The following is a 15,084-nucleotide window of genomic DNA, read 5'->3' on the forward strand; positions in this document are numbered from 1 at the left end:
AAATAGTTTTTTTAATCCTAACACTCAGAAACAGGCAGGGGAAACTCAGAAAACAACCACTTTTGTGTATACCTGCGTGTAAACACTGGTGCCTTTAAAAAAATATATATTTGTACTTGATCATGAATGTACTTGTTTCACTTTTCACTTTTACTTTATTTACACATTTATTTAATATTTGCTTCATTTTATTATCACGGGAAATGTGAACCATTGTCCATCATTTTCGCAATATAGCAATTCGCAAAAATGTCTTGTCGCAATATTGGAAATTTTTCCGCTCCCTTTCAAAAGGGAACTCACACTGCGTCCCCTAAGGGTCGTTAAGGGGAATGTCTCCGGCATGACTGGCATCTGAAGCATAAGTCTAAAAACGACAATGAACTTGGCATTGGCAGGTGGCCGCCTATGACATCATCACCGGTTCGATCGTGAGTATAAAAGGGCACCTGTGAAATACGTCATCCTCTTTCTTGTCTTCAGGATACCTGTTTGTTTGAACGTGTGTCTAAACAAGGGGATTATGGCTAGCACTGGCGCTAAGTCTTTCAGGCAGTGTGTGCATCCGAGTCAGCATTTTATGACACCCGATGACACACACCATATATGTGCGTCATTTGCATGGGCGAGGAGCATGCACTCTTAAGTCCTTGATGGGGCTGTTTGCGTGCACTGTGATCGCTTCTCTGTGAAGAAACTTCGAACTTCAGACGCCCAAACGCTCTCGTCTGTATCTTTTCTCGAGGTAATCGGTACAGCCATCTGTGCCTCGCGGTTCAGGACCTGCTTCGGCTGAGGCGAGTAGGAAACTGAAGTCGTGGTGCTCTTAGATGGAGCTCGCGGATGAACTTGAAGGGAGTGGATTCTGGAATCCACTGCTGCTTCATTGTATATTTAATGAGTGATCAAGGTGAGATAACTCAAGGAGAATCAAGGTATTAATCAATATTTTTCCTTCTAAATATCAAATGAGTTGATTGACTTCTGAGATTTTGTTTAGCTATAGAAGTTACCAGTGTAATTACTGAAATGTTCTTTTCATGTATTCTTCTGTATTAAATATCTGAGAGGTGACTGAGGGTCTGGTCGAAGCCAGGAATGCAGTAACAGTGTTGGCTCATTTAGCCCGCCCTCCAGAAATGAAATATGTGCTCCTTTTGTTTGAGAAAGGTATTCAACAAGTGTTAAAACCTATACATGTTCTTCTAGTTCACCATGACAGCTATAGGTCACAAGGGTCATTGGAACCAGTAGTTTAAGTGACCATTTCATAGTTACAGTTTTTCTTAATTGCTTACAGTTTTTTTGGATTGCTTACACACTAAAATTAAAAGTAGTACACTTTTAGCAAAACCTTACACTCAAGAAGCAAAACATCAGCCCATATTTGCACAACTATAAGCACATTGTCAACCTCACACTTGTTGCAAAACTCTACACACAGTGATTTGCAAAACACTAAACACACTTAACATACATTACACACAAAAATCTATCATGAAGTCACTTCCTTGCAATACCAAAGCACTGACTGTCAAATTACCGCACCGTCCAACCAATTGGTTTAACACAGTCATCAGGTGTGCAAACACTTGTTTGCTTAATTGTAGACACACCAATCAGGTGTATAAGCACTATAAAAAGCAGCAGGTGAGTTCATCGGTCTTCAAGCACAATGGAAAGAGTCAGAGAAAGAGTAAGACGAGGAGGACAACGAGGAGGAGGAGGAGGAGGAGGAGGAGGAGGAGGAGGTGGTGGAGGTGGAGGTGGAGGTGGAGGAGGAGGAGGAGGAGGAGGAGGAAGAAGAGGAATCAACAGAAAAAGAGGAAGAGATGGAGGCCATGCTGGAGGTAGAGGAAGAGGAAGACAAGAAGGTGCTCAAAGAGGACAGAATCTGACAAATGAGAAACATCATTGGCCACAGGGCTATAGTCAATGTCCCAGGGCAACGTGGGGGTAATATAACACTCTGTGCAGCCATTACACAGAATGGGGTCCTCCACCGCCATGCCCATATGGGCCCTTACAACACAGCACTCATACTTACATTCTTGGACCAATTGCACAACATAACAGCAGCAAATCAAATCGATCATATGCAATACATTGTTGTCTGGGACAATGTGTCTTTCCACCGCTCTGCTCTGGTTCAGAACTGGTTTCAGCAACATCCACATTTCACCGTCCTATATCTTCCACCATACTCTCCATTCCTCAACCCTATAGAACAGTTTTCTCGGCATGGCGGTGGAAGGTATATGATCTCCGTCTCCAGGCTGAGGTACCCCTCATCCAAGCCATGGAGGAGGCCTGTGACCAGATGGAGGTAGCAGCAATGCAAGGATAGATTCGTCATTCAAGACGTTTCTTTCCAAGGTGTCTAATGACAACATTGCCTGTGATGTTGATGAAATTCTCTGGCCAGATCCAGCTAGGCGAAGAGACAATGTCTAGTTTTATTTATTTATTTTTACAGTAAACTTACAGTACAATACGTAAAGTGACATTTTGTTACAGTATTATGAATCTCCATGTCAACATTTTGGGCGTGTTGAGAAATAAATGAGTTTCTTCAGTCTGCAACATTGGTCTTGTGTAGTGTTTGGTGAATTTACATTATATTTGTACTTTGTTGATGGTAGCCTACTCTAATCATTGGGAAGTAGAAGTGCTAAAAGTGTTTTAGGTTTATCACAGCAGAGTGTAACTCGTGCAAACAGAGTATAGTAATGTGAAACGTGTGTGTTTCATATGGTAACAAAGTGTGGTTTTTAAACAGAAGTGTATAGTTTTTACAAGAGTGTTTAATTATGCAAAGGATCTGTAGTGTTTTGCTAATTGGGTGTGTGGTTGTGCTAATTGTGTGTAGTGTTTTGAAAACACGGGCCCTATTTTGAAAATTGTGCTTAAGCAATCCAAAAAAACTGTAAACACTACAACCAAGCACACAATTACCCAAGTGGAAACACCAAGAGTCAAAATTGATCACACACCAATCAGAACCTTCAATAGATAGATAAAAGGGCCAAAGTCAGTTCATTGGGTTTTGGAACAATGGATCCAGAAAGACATGAAGGAGGAGGTCGAGGACACTGGAATGGAGGAGGAGGAGGAAGGTGAAGGGCAAGGACAAGGGCAAGGAGACAAGTCTCGGATGAAATTCGTGCCACTCTAGTTGCCCATGTCCTTGTCCATGGTATGACTATGAGGGAGGCTGGGCTACGAGGAAGGCCAAATTTGAGTCGCTTCACCATCGCCTCGATTACAAGAACCTTCCGGGAGAAAAACAGGTAGATGTACTTCAGACTGCTCTCTACTGTATCTTTTGAGAGCTGTACTATGTGCTGTTACAACACATACATGTACTGTAGCTGTTGTCCTACTGTAATAAAAAGAAATGCATCAAATTGCCTCACATACTGATCAAGGGGGGGACCACTAGCAACATAACTTACCAGTTTTGGAAATGTTGTATTGAATTTATTGCTCCGGTGTCAAAGGCTATGTTGTAGTGTTTTTCAGCAAGAGTGAATGGTTTTGAGTGTAGAGCTTCATTTTGACCTGAAAATAGGATGTTTGGGGAATTGGGTGAGACTTTATGGATTTGTGTTTACTGTTTTGAGAATACGAGGCATAGTTTCAAGAAATGTGTTTAAGCAATCGAGAAAAACAGTAAAGCATTTACTTTACGGTTCTATATTACATTGTCCTCTCACTAAGAGAAAGAACTTGTTATCTGGATGTTTTGGGAAGAGTCTCCTGTTTATAGTTAGAGCCTGACCAAATCCAACCTTGAAGAAGCTGTGTGTCTGTGTGTGTTAGTATTCTTGGTTACAGGTTAAGGAACAAGTGACATTATTGGATACTAACTGACTTGTTTTCTTCGACATGCTGGCGCCTAGACACACAGTCTTGTGACCTCGGAGGCCCACTCGTACCTAACTCAGGTTCCTGGTGGCAACTGCACAGACTATGGAGATGTGCTACTGCTTATCAGTCCATGTGTGGAAATTTACTATGTTTATCTATTTCTTAGCCAATCAGAATCTTTCAACCTGAAGTAATGACATAGCTTAGACCTTGGTGAAGGGTATAATTGCTGTGATCTTTGTAACTATAGGAGGAGCAGCCTACGAACTCTTCGTGAGTCTTGAAGCTGACTCCTGCTTGATGAAACTACAAACTATCTTCAGTAAAAAAAAATCTTCAATTTATTATAATTCTGACTCTTGTCTTCAATTGACTGCACATCTAACTCCTGGTCTTAATGAATAATATCTGGTCCTTGGGTCTTTAACTATAAATTCCCTAACAAATTCGAGAAAGGTATGAATATTTCTCATTCATCTGCGGCTGACGAGAGCGAGCGTGCTCCTGGCTTCGAGTCATGACAAGCAGGACGAGGCTGATGTGATCGATGATGCTTCCGAGCGCTCTTATCCTGCCTGCCCCGCATATGACAAGTTGCTGGAAGTTATGTCCCGCGCCACGCTGAGATTAGATCTGCCATGGAAACGCGAGAAGTGTGAGCTGTTTCCTGTCGGGACATAACCGTCCAGCTCATATGATCCTTCCCTTTCTCCAAGATCTTCATGCTGAGGAGGGGGGATCTTGGGGAAAGCCATATTCAGCCCGCATCCATCACACTCAAGCGAATTATGCTGAGGTGAAGGGAATGCGTGAGTATGGGTTTGCGTCAATGCCTCTGATCGAAGAGACGCTGGCCAGCTATCTCGCAGTGGGTGAGGCATCCACATTGAAGCTGTTCTGTATAGGACGTTATTAGGTGTCCTCTCGCTTGGTGAGTTTTCACCTCCGCTGGTGCTGAATTGTGAGGCTTTTGAGCCTCCTTGGCCACTGCCTTAGGAAATGGCATAGGCCTCCTCTCGCTATAGAGAGTTATTTAAGCCTCAGCTCTTTGAGCTTCACCTGCATATGGTGCGAGTTGGTTAGGCTCCTTCAAGCCTCCTCGGGAAGCTGTTTTGGGGCTCTCGGTCCCCCTTTTTTTTGCAATTGTTTTTTGCAATTGTTTTTTGCAATAGCAAGCAGTGTTGTCAAGTCGTTAGGCTCCATTTAGGCCTCCTTGGTTCCTGCCTTATAGAAACTGCTCCTCAGTGCTCCGCCTTGGGCAGCGTGGAGTCGTTAGGCCCTCTGTGTTCCTCCTTAAAGGGAGCTTGACGGGCTTGAAGCTGAGTTACTGGGCTCTACTGGAACCTCCTCGGCTGCTCTTTGATATAGCGTTGCTAGGCCTTGTCTCTTCATTTAGGCCTCTGCTCCTCTGGAGCTCCATCCCCTTACATTTCTGAGTTGTAGGCTCCCTTTGAGCCTCCTTGGAGCTGTCTTGGGTATAGAACGTAGTTAGAGAGTCAGCTTATTGAGGCCTCCATTCTCTGAGCCAGATTCGTAGGCTCTCCAACTTGAGCCTCCTCTAGGTTGGGCTGAGCCCCAGTTTTATTTTAGTGTCAAGTTGCTAGGCCATCTCTAGGCCTCCCTGACAGGCTTTGGATGTAGCTAGACCTCCTTAAGGCCTTTGTCCTGCAATCTCGGCCTGGGTCTAAGTTGTTAGGCTCTCTGCGAGCCTCCTTGGTCACTGTTTTAACTCATCCCTTCAGTGTGGCAGCGGGAGTATTCCGTTCCCCATAGTGACCCCTAGGGGTGATGACGTCATAGGCTGCCGCCTCCCAATGTCAAGTTCATTGTCGTGTTTAGACTCATGCTTCAGACACCAGTCATGCCGGAGGCATTCCCCTTTGCGACCCTAGGGGACGCAGCATCTCGTTCCTTATTCTCAGGGAACCACGGTTACATGTGTAGCCTGAGACGTTTTAAACCATGATGTCGAGGGAGTGGATATCACACAAGCAATGTGCAAACTTTGCGCGGTAGTTATGCCGGTGAAGATGTCTCAAACCCCATTAAATTATTCACTACAGAAAGTGAAAGTAAAAACTGATGAGCTTTCGGGGCATATTCTCTCAGAGACAACAAGAGATACTAGATCCTACTTCAACATATGCTGATAATGATATATAGCTTTCTTAATTTATTTTATTAATACTTCTCTTGCGGCCAATATACATAGTGAAAGTAAGGGAAAACGTATGTTTCATTGATGACTGATTATTGCAGTGTCCGGACATAGCCTATTATAGACTGTTAATAATTTTTATTGTTTTCCTATAATTCATTTTATAATAGACCTAGATGTTTTAAAATAATTTTCAATAAGGAGTAAGCTAATCTGTCTAATCTTTTATTATCCGCTATAGTGTTATACTGGCAGTGCAAACATTTGTAATATCAATTTATGTCGTGTATAGTGTATAGTACATGTATAGTGTGAGCAGAAGTCGCAGCTCGACATTTGGACCGTATAGTGTGAGCACATAAAACGTGAGCTTTGGCTTTACATCGCATGCAGTTTACTCGTACAGTGTGAGTTGGCAACCTTGCTGAAATCACACAGTGCATGCCAATCTTTAAAATTTTTGTGGAGACAAATCAACATTTTTACAACATTTTATCAACATTTTACAACATTTTAACAAAAAAGTATTTTATTTACTTTTATAAATCTAAATTTAAAATATGAATGACAGCCTCTGTTACAAGTATGAACATTAAACACATCTGGTAACACTTTATTTAACAGTGTCTTTGTTACATATGTTACATGTACTTACCATAGTAATAACAGAACATTATCCATAATTAAATGCAACTAACCCTCAACCAAATCCTAATCCTACCCTAACCCTATAGTAAGTACATGTAGTTAATTAATATTACTCAGTACTTGAATGTATAATTACACTGTAACAATGACACCTTAAAATAAAGTGTAACCACACAATTTGGTACCTGAATGCCATGACAAAGTTGAGTATTATTTTATATGCAAAGATTCTCGAATTTGACTTATTTTCAAAAATTACTCTTTCAAGAGATGAACATGCACACACACACACACACACACACACACACACACACACACACACACACACACACACACACACACACACACACACACACACACACACACACACACACACACACACACACACACACACACACACACACACACACAGACATATACATACACTTTATAAATATTATATATAATATTTATTATACATATTAGACAATCTAGAAAGAAATAATCTAAAAGGCAAAATAAGTAAAAATATACATTTATAAATAACTATTTACTTAATGACTTTTACATTCAAGTAGTCGTTTAAAAACAAATGTTATAAAAATATCCTGAAAAAAATTATGTATTGCGTCTTATGTAAATCAAATTCAGGCAACGACTAAACACTCAAATTTGGTCCCTTTTATGTGGGCCTCTTTACGTCCTTCCAGATGTCTATTAGCTGCTGTGGGGATCCCAGGATTGTTGTAATGACCCTGAGAAAATCCTCTCGATTATATTGTCCCATATAAATTCTAAACTGTGAAGGGTCTGGGGGGGATGAGGGTGTAATGCCCAAATGTTTCACACAAGCGCCCACATATGCGTCTTCAATGTTAAAGGCCTTTATTTTCTTGGAAGCCTCAACTATTTTTTCTGGCAAGTCATTGGAGAAAACATATCCCATTCCCAGCAGGTAAGTGGGGTATTTCGGTTCAGGGTAAAGATCCTCTGACACGTACCATTTTGAGTTTTTGTTTCTGACAACGGGCCGGTCCCACATCACCACTCCAGTGATGTAGTTCTGTCTGGGTGTGTTGGGTGCCAATAGGAGAGTCACCAAGTTTTCCAGATTTAAGTACATGTCAGAATCGACCTTCATACTGAAATTGGCTTGAGGGCAACGAGTGGCCAACCAGTCCATGATCACCATCGTCTTTATGGTCAGGTTGAAGTACGAGTCCACAAAGTTGCTCTGCACTAAGTCTCTGTGTTGTCGGCTCTCTTCCTCCAGTTGCTGTTGAGCTTTTTCAGAGTCGGATCCTCCAGTCAAACCCACCAAGAACAGAGTCATCACTGCTTTCCCCTGGACTGTGCTCTCATTCCCCCACGTGCTCCGGATGGCGTTACGAGCTTCTACCTGATGGGGCGCCACAGGGACCATCAAGACCAGGAACGGATTCTGCTGACATTTGTCAGGTTCATCCATAATGAACTGATAGTTGCTTGGATGAGCTATATGATAATGCACTGAAATGTCTGTGGTTTGTGTAGAAATTTGTGTAGCTCTTTGTTGGACTTGTTGATGAGCATTGGGTGCGGGCGCAGGTGCTAAAAATATTGTTTGATTATCACGGCCAGAAGGGAACTCAATAGCCACGTAATAGGAGCGTATCTGATTTACCACGTTTTTATACAAGGTGCCAGGAGGCACAGTGGTCTTGAGAGAGAAATCAGAGAAGTAAATGATGGCAGACAATAAGAATGTCAATGTGAGCAGCAGAATGAATCCTTTTTTAATGTGGCACCTGTGTGGACCTCTATCCTGAGCCAAACTGCATCTAAGAGAGACAAAAAACAGTAAAGGTATTAAATGAAGTACATTCCATTGATATAATTTAGGCTTATAATTTTATCAGAAACATATTGGCACAACAAGAGAGAGGAATTTTGAATGAATGAACAGACAATTAAAGAGTCAATATCAAACTTGAACAGATTGGCCAAAGGCTCAATGTCAACATAACAACGCTGTAACAACCTTCACCACACAGCGTAGTTAGCAACCTTTTGGCCATGTTGTTAAAACGTTGTTAGAAGTTTGGGTACATTGTGCCAACGTTCTGTGTTTGCTGGGTTCTGTGTGCGCTGTTCGTCTTACATCACTATGATATTGACAATAAAGAATGGAACATTTTGCCTTAAAATTTTGGTAATGTGATCTCTGTCATGTAGCGTCGCTACACTCTTAAAAATTAAGGTTATTTATAGGCATAAATGGTTTCATGAAGAACCTTTAACATTTATGGACCCTTTCCATTGCACAAAAGGTTATTTAGAGTGGAAAAAAGGTTCTTTAGATAATTGTGTTTTTCACAATAAAGGGGATAAAATGGTTATTTTAAGAACGTCACTGAAATGTTCTTCGGGGAACAAACAATGGTTCTTCTATCCTATTGGAACATTTATTTTTAATGTTTAGTCAGTCACTTTACAACACTGTTATCATAGCCCATTCTTTCTGAGGTTTAGGCTGTATGATTTAGCGAAATTACATTAGCAAGTTTACACAATTTTGTCAACGTGACTTGCATATTAACTCGCTTATTTTTTTAGCTAGGGTTCTGAAACTTTAATTCAAAGTTCCCACATCTGTTTACTATGTGGAACCAATTCAACCCTCTACAAGAATATCACAGACTTCGTGAGTTGATGTCAAATACATGGTGTTTCTTTGTTACAACCTACCCCACTAGGGTAGGTTGTAACACATGCTGGGGTAAGTTGTAACAATAGACAAAAGAAGTAAAAAATGGATGCCATTCATATGATATTGTTCAAAAACAGATTTATTGAAATAAAAGAACAATCTCTCTCTCTCTCTTTCTCTCTTTCTCAATAACAGACTATATATGTTTGACTCACGTGTGTGTGTTTAAATTTGTCTAATAGAAAAAACGTACTTAACAGTACACTTAATAATAACACTGGGCTACTACAAAGTACCTAATTAAATAACATCTTTGTATGGGGCGCCGCTTGTAAAGCGGCTCACGCTGAAAATAACAGCAACATTTTGTCACATTTAGCTTCAAACAAAGTTTAAAAAACTGGTATGAATTTTTGATGGTCACTTTTTACCACATTTACAACAATATTTGTCAACTTAGAGATATTTTAAATAGTTAAATCTAAATATTAAATGTTACATCTAAATGCTAAATCTAAATCTAAATGTTAAATCTAAATCTAAATGTTAAATATAAATATAAATCTAAATGTTAAATATAAATGTTAAATCTAAACGTTAAATCTAAATGTTAAATCTAAATATTAAATCTAAATATAAATGTTAAATATAAATCTAAATGTTAAATCTAAATGTTAAATCTAAATCTAAATGTTAAATCTAAATCTAAATGTTGAATCTAAATGTTTCGGGTGAAACTAAATATTTAACTAATATGCAAATTCAAAATGCCGGTAACCGGAAGTGCCAAAATAAAAGCTCGAGTGTGTGTTTATAGCATGGTTTATAGTGTCAAATAACGAATAAAAACCATCTCATAATAATAACTATAATATAACGATAATAACTACCTAAAATAATAAACACGTTTGGAGAAACTGTAGAGTTTCGTGATGAGAGTGATGACATGACATTCAGTCAAAGTGAGCCCCCTCGTGGCTGGCTATTATGGCTGCAGGTCATAAGTCCCGCACTTTTCATAAAAGTGACGCTAGCCTACTCTTCAAATACAGTTTCTCCAAATGTGTTTATTATTTTAGGTAGTTATTATCACGATAATCCATGTCCAAGAGTCCATTTCCTCGGATGAGATGGTTTTTATTCGTTATTTGACACTATAAACCATGCTATAAACACACACTGACCTCCTCGAGCTTTTATTTTGGCACTTCCGGTTACCGGCATTTTGATTTTGCATATTAGTTAAATATTTAGTTTCACCCTAAACATTTAGATTCAATATTTAGATTTAGATTTAACATTTAGATTTAGATTCAACATTTAGATTTAGATTTAACATTTAGATTTAACATCTAGATTTAGATTTAACATTTAGATTTAACATTTAGATTTAGATTTAATAGGCCTATTTAGATTTAACATTTAGATTTAGATTTAGATTTAACATTTAGATTTAGATTTAACATTTAGATTTAGATTTAGCTTTTAGATTTAACATTTAACATTTAGGTGTAACATTTAATATTTAGATTTAACTATTTAAAATATCTCTAAGTTGACAAATATTGTTGTAAATGTGGTAAAAAGTGACCGTCAAAAATTCATACCAGTTTTTTAAACATTGTTTGAAGCTAAATGTGACAAAATGTTGCTGTTATTTTCAGCATGAGACACTTTACAAACGGCGCCCCATATCTTTGTACATCTTTAAGTCTAACAAAAAATAAAGTCAATGTGCGTGTGAGTGTGTCTGTGTGTGTGTATTCTCAATCAGTCACAGTTCTGAAAGATGAATGATGCTGGTAACCCTGGAATGCAGGCTTGATGGGCCCAGAAACTGCATAGGGCGCACTTCACCCAAACCTTCTTTGGCTTTGAGTTGTTAAATTGCCCCATGCAAACCTCTTTATTTTAAACACTGGCAGAGACACCTGTCATTCTTTCTTTTCCATGCCCTAGTTATTCTTTAAAAACAAGAAAATCAAGAAAATTCTTAATTATATTCAAGGGGATGGTTGTAACACTTTTAAAATAAGTGTTACAACCCACCCCACCCCTGTTAGCCAATGTTTAGCAAGCTGTATTAGCATAGTGGTTTGAAATTAGCAAGGGGGAAATGCATCACATATTGCTTAAGAAACTACTATTTCATATAATATAAAGTGATGAAAATACTGAAGTGATCACATGACTCAAATCTTATCCCTAATTGGTGGAATTGATAGTGTTACAACTGTCCCCATGTTACAACCATCCCCGGTCTCCAGGCTATACATTAAACATCTACAGGAGCAGCAAGAACTTTAATTAACTGGAATTATTTAATTTTAATGTGGTCTTTTACTTCCCACCCAGATTCAAATGTTTCTACATTTCTAAATAAATTTTTCGAAACTAAGTACATTTTTTTTTTTTTTACAGATCCTGAAAGCTGTCCCTGAATAAGTGTAGGAGTTTTCTTCAATTCAGCATATTTGTCATATCCATTCAGTTTATAAAATTACCAAACCAGTGCATTATTAAAATACTAGATGACCAAAAACTGCCCACAATATTAATTTAATAGACATGCTTTAAACGAAAGACAAATGCAAGAGCTCACCTCTTCCAGCCATATCCTTTGAAGAGTTTCACCTCCATGTCTTGGTGTGCGTGCATCTGGTTTCAAGGCAATCAATGGCCCATTTAGCTGAAAACCTGAGAGTTAAAGCTGCTTTAGAATTACAGGTGGCCCCACCCCCTCCCACCTCATACAGGTGTTCACTGAGGAAGGGGGTTGGGCTAGTGGGCCAGTGTTTTATGGTTATTTTCAAATAGACCACAAATGTTCCATACGTAGTTAATGCAAAGCACTTCCTTTCCAGTTGTAATACAAATAAAGCAACATATGCTTCCTCTGATTATATGTATTAACCTCACATTAAACTAACCAAACATTTACCCTTTGACAATAACCGTAAAAGCCTTTAATCCCCTTTAGATAAAACAACACTGTACACACTTTGGTCATTGCACTCTTTATTAGACTTTTGCGTCATAGTTCCTCGATTTCAAAATCTCATTCCGGTCACATTGACAGACGTCCTGTTGTATGGTAAGACTTCATGAGACATTAGCCTCAACGTCAAGAAAACATTTACGATAGAAGACTATTGAACTAAATCTGGTAAAATACACTCACAATATACATCCAAATGTATTTAATACATTGTATTTCGTCAATAACGACCTTACAATAGAAGGCACTTGGTACTGGTACAAATATGATCAATAAAATATCCTGTGCAAATACATTTCATTAAAATACTTGCGCTGGCCTTGACAGGCCATAGTCTTAGCATTTATCCACTGTGCATGGCAGATATCAAATCAGAGCGATACATCATCATTACATATGGGATTCCTGGTGCAAAACCAGGCGCCGTCTAAGTGAGAAAGGTCAGCCATGCATAAAGGTTTAGTAATCCGCTAGCCACAGAACTTAATAATGGATAAAAAATAGTGGAATCCAAGTGGACTCATGTCATCATATGACACAGTTTTGACACAGTCAATGTCTCGTCTTCGAAAACGTACAAAACATAAACACAGTTGCACCATTAAATGGCTAATAATGAAAAATAAAAGCTGATGATTACTTATAGCAATCACACATTTTGCTTGACAAAATCATTCAAAAGTTACTTTTCATATATGTCCCGACTAGCTAGTCCTTTTAACTAGTTGGTTTGATACACACTACAATAGGGAGCATCCCAGTTATAAGAGATTTTTATTTTATTTATAGCTTTTTAAAAGATATTTCACCCTGACGCTCATTGAACATTAACAACGCTAATAATTTAATAACACTTTTAAAAGTAAGAATGAGTGAGGAATGTTTATTTTTCATGTTGTACATTAAAATGCTGTGATGCCTAAATTAACTTGACTGATTTTAGGGTTTTATTTTTCATGTAATGTACTTTTTAATTAAACATATCCAGCCTACTCGTTGTCCTAGTTGTGGAAAAAAAAGCGAATGGTTTAGTACAAACTGCTTTGTTAGCTCACAGCGTCATATCATATGCTTTTTATATTCACATCCTGTTCACTTTGTTTGGCCACTGTGAGTCAACACAGCATAATTATGAGTTAGGAAGCTCGCCCACTAGGTTTCTCGTCAGACATCACATTACATACATTCTGACGTCTTTGATGACATAATGATTTATAATGTGCACAGATGATGCATGAATATTACTGTGTCAGCAAGTACTGAAAAATGTATATTTGAATGTTGCCACATAATATTGTGTAAAAACTCTCCCATATGATTCTCCTAAAAGGCAGCACCTTAATGACTAATCCAAATATTGTGTGTACGATTGACTGAATCGTGTACTATAAAGATCTATAATAGTGTCCACACCAACAAAAGCAGAGCCATAGAGAGAAAGAGTTGCGACACTCCCATAGACCTCCGTTGTAAATAATGGCGGCGCTTTTAACCGCCTACTTCCGGGATATGAAGATCGGAATAGTTCCAAACACTGTCATGTGGGCATTGGACACCATTCACTTACATTGCTGCGCGTCGAGTTGTTCCAGAGTTAAGTTGCCGAAATATCGACCTCTTTTGAATTGTCAACTGTCTATATTGTATCAGAGGCCCTTTGCGATGCTTATACTGGTCTTCATTTGTACATGCACAGCGTAATTATTTATATTTTATGTTGGTTGTTTCAACCAATTTTCAAGCACTGCCTGCTAGCTAACGTTAGTTAGCTAGCGCGACTTCGTCAGCTAAGAGTTCGGTAATGAATCGCTACCACCTTTATAGCAACTTTTATTTAATTAAATTTTTTGGGATATACTAACTTTTCATTATGTTATTATTGTCTTGAGTGAAGCGGCTTGTGAGAACAATGCTGGACCTTTAGGATTGTTATGGCCATCACCAGTCCTGTCTGTTTCATGGATCACCTGCCCCTGGTTTTTGTTTTTCTTGTTCACACACACAAGCACACATTTATGTTGTCTGTCATTGTTTAATAAAAAATATTTTATTTGAAAACCTTCATTTGTATCAGCCATGCTTAAATTCGTTTTTAATCTGTTATAGTTTTGATAATGTGTATGGCCTTAATCTTAAAATAATATTCTTAGTCTTAACATGATCATGTTTCACGTTGTGGTCCTGGGGGTGGCCACTTTCATCAGAAGAAGTGAGCTAGCTTCTAAGCGAATTCTGAACGGACCGCCACGGCAGACCTCTTGCGTGATCATGAAGGTAGGCTAATGGCTGAATCAAAATTTATAAGCAAAATCACGGGAATCAATAGCCTAATAAAGCAAAATTACGGGAATCAATAGCCTAATACAGCCCAGTTGTGCTAAAATAAATATCATGAGACGTCCATCATCAGATGAATGATATGGAAAAGTTAAGTTAGAGCCGCTAAAGCCAGTGCTACTACCCATGCGAACATGAACACTAAACACTTTTCCCTCCAAAAATATAGCTTAAAACTTATCTCCAAATGCAAAACTGACATTAACAAAATGCAATAACAGCTGAAAAAGTACTTGGGTGTGTGTTTTATTTTATATTTACCGTTCAATAATGCAATCGCTGCTGTCTGTCCCATAGAAGAACATGACAGCCAGCGTACGTTTTGGAACTATTGGGGCTTACATGAACCACGTGACAGCCATAGCGGCGACATCAAAGAGTGTCGCAACTCTCTCTCTCTATGGC

At 38.7% G+C, this 15,084-nt stretch overlaps 1 protein-coding gene across 2 annotated transcripts in view; it reads right to left on the minus strand.

Annotated features, from left to right (window-relative positions):
* Positions 1–15,082, minus strand: part of b3galt10.1 (beta-1,3-galactosyltransferase 10, tandem duplicate 1) — a 65,952-nt gene extending 50,870 nt beyond the window's left edge. Inside the window, exons 1-2 of one of the 2 annotated variants that reach the window (XR_014197670.1) lie at positions 11,947–15,082; positions 6,701–8,475 (exon numbers count right to left, since the gene is read on the minus strand). Coding sequence is in view for 1 of the 2 variants with exons in the window: in XM_082138307.1 (XP_081994433.1) it covers positions 7,338–8,475; positions 11,947–12,002 (1,194 nt within the window). In the remaining variant the exon portion in view is untranslated. Of the gene's footprint in view, positions 1–6,454; positions 8,476–11,946 lie in introns of those variants that run through there. The other variant, XM_082138307.1, reaches the window with a different exon arrangement.
* Between the last annotated feature and the right edge of the window lie 2 nt (positions 15,083–15,084).

The sequence above is a fragment of the Leuciscus leuciscus genome (assembly GCF_965113295.1).
Source record: "Leuciscus leuciscus genome assembly, chromosome: 15".
Taxonomy (NCBI): Eukaryota; Metazoa; Chordata; class Actinopteri; order Cypriniformes; family Leuciscidae; genus Leuciscus; species Leuciscus leuciscus.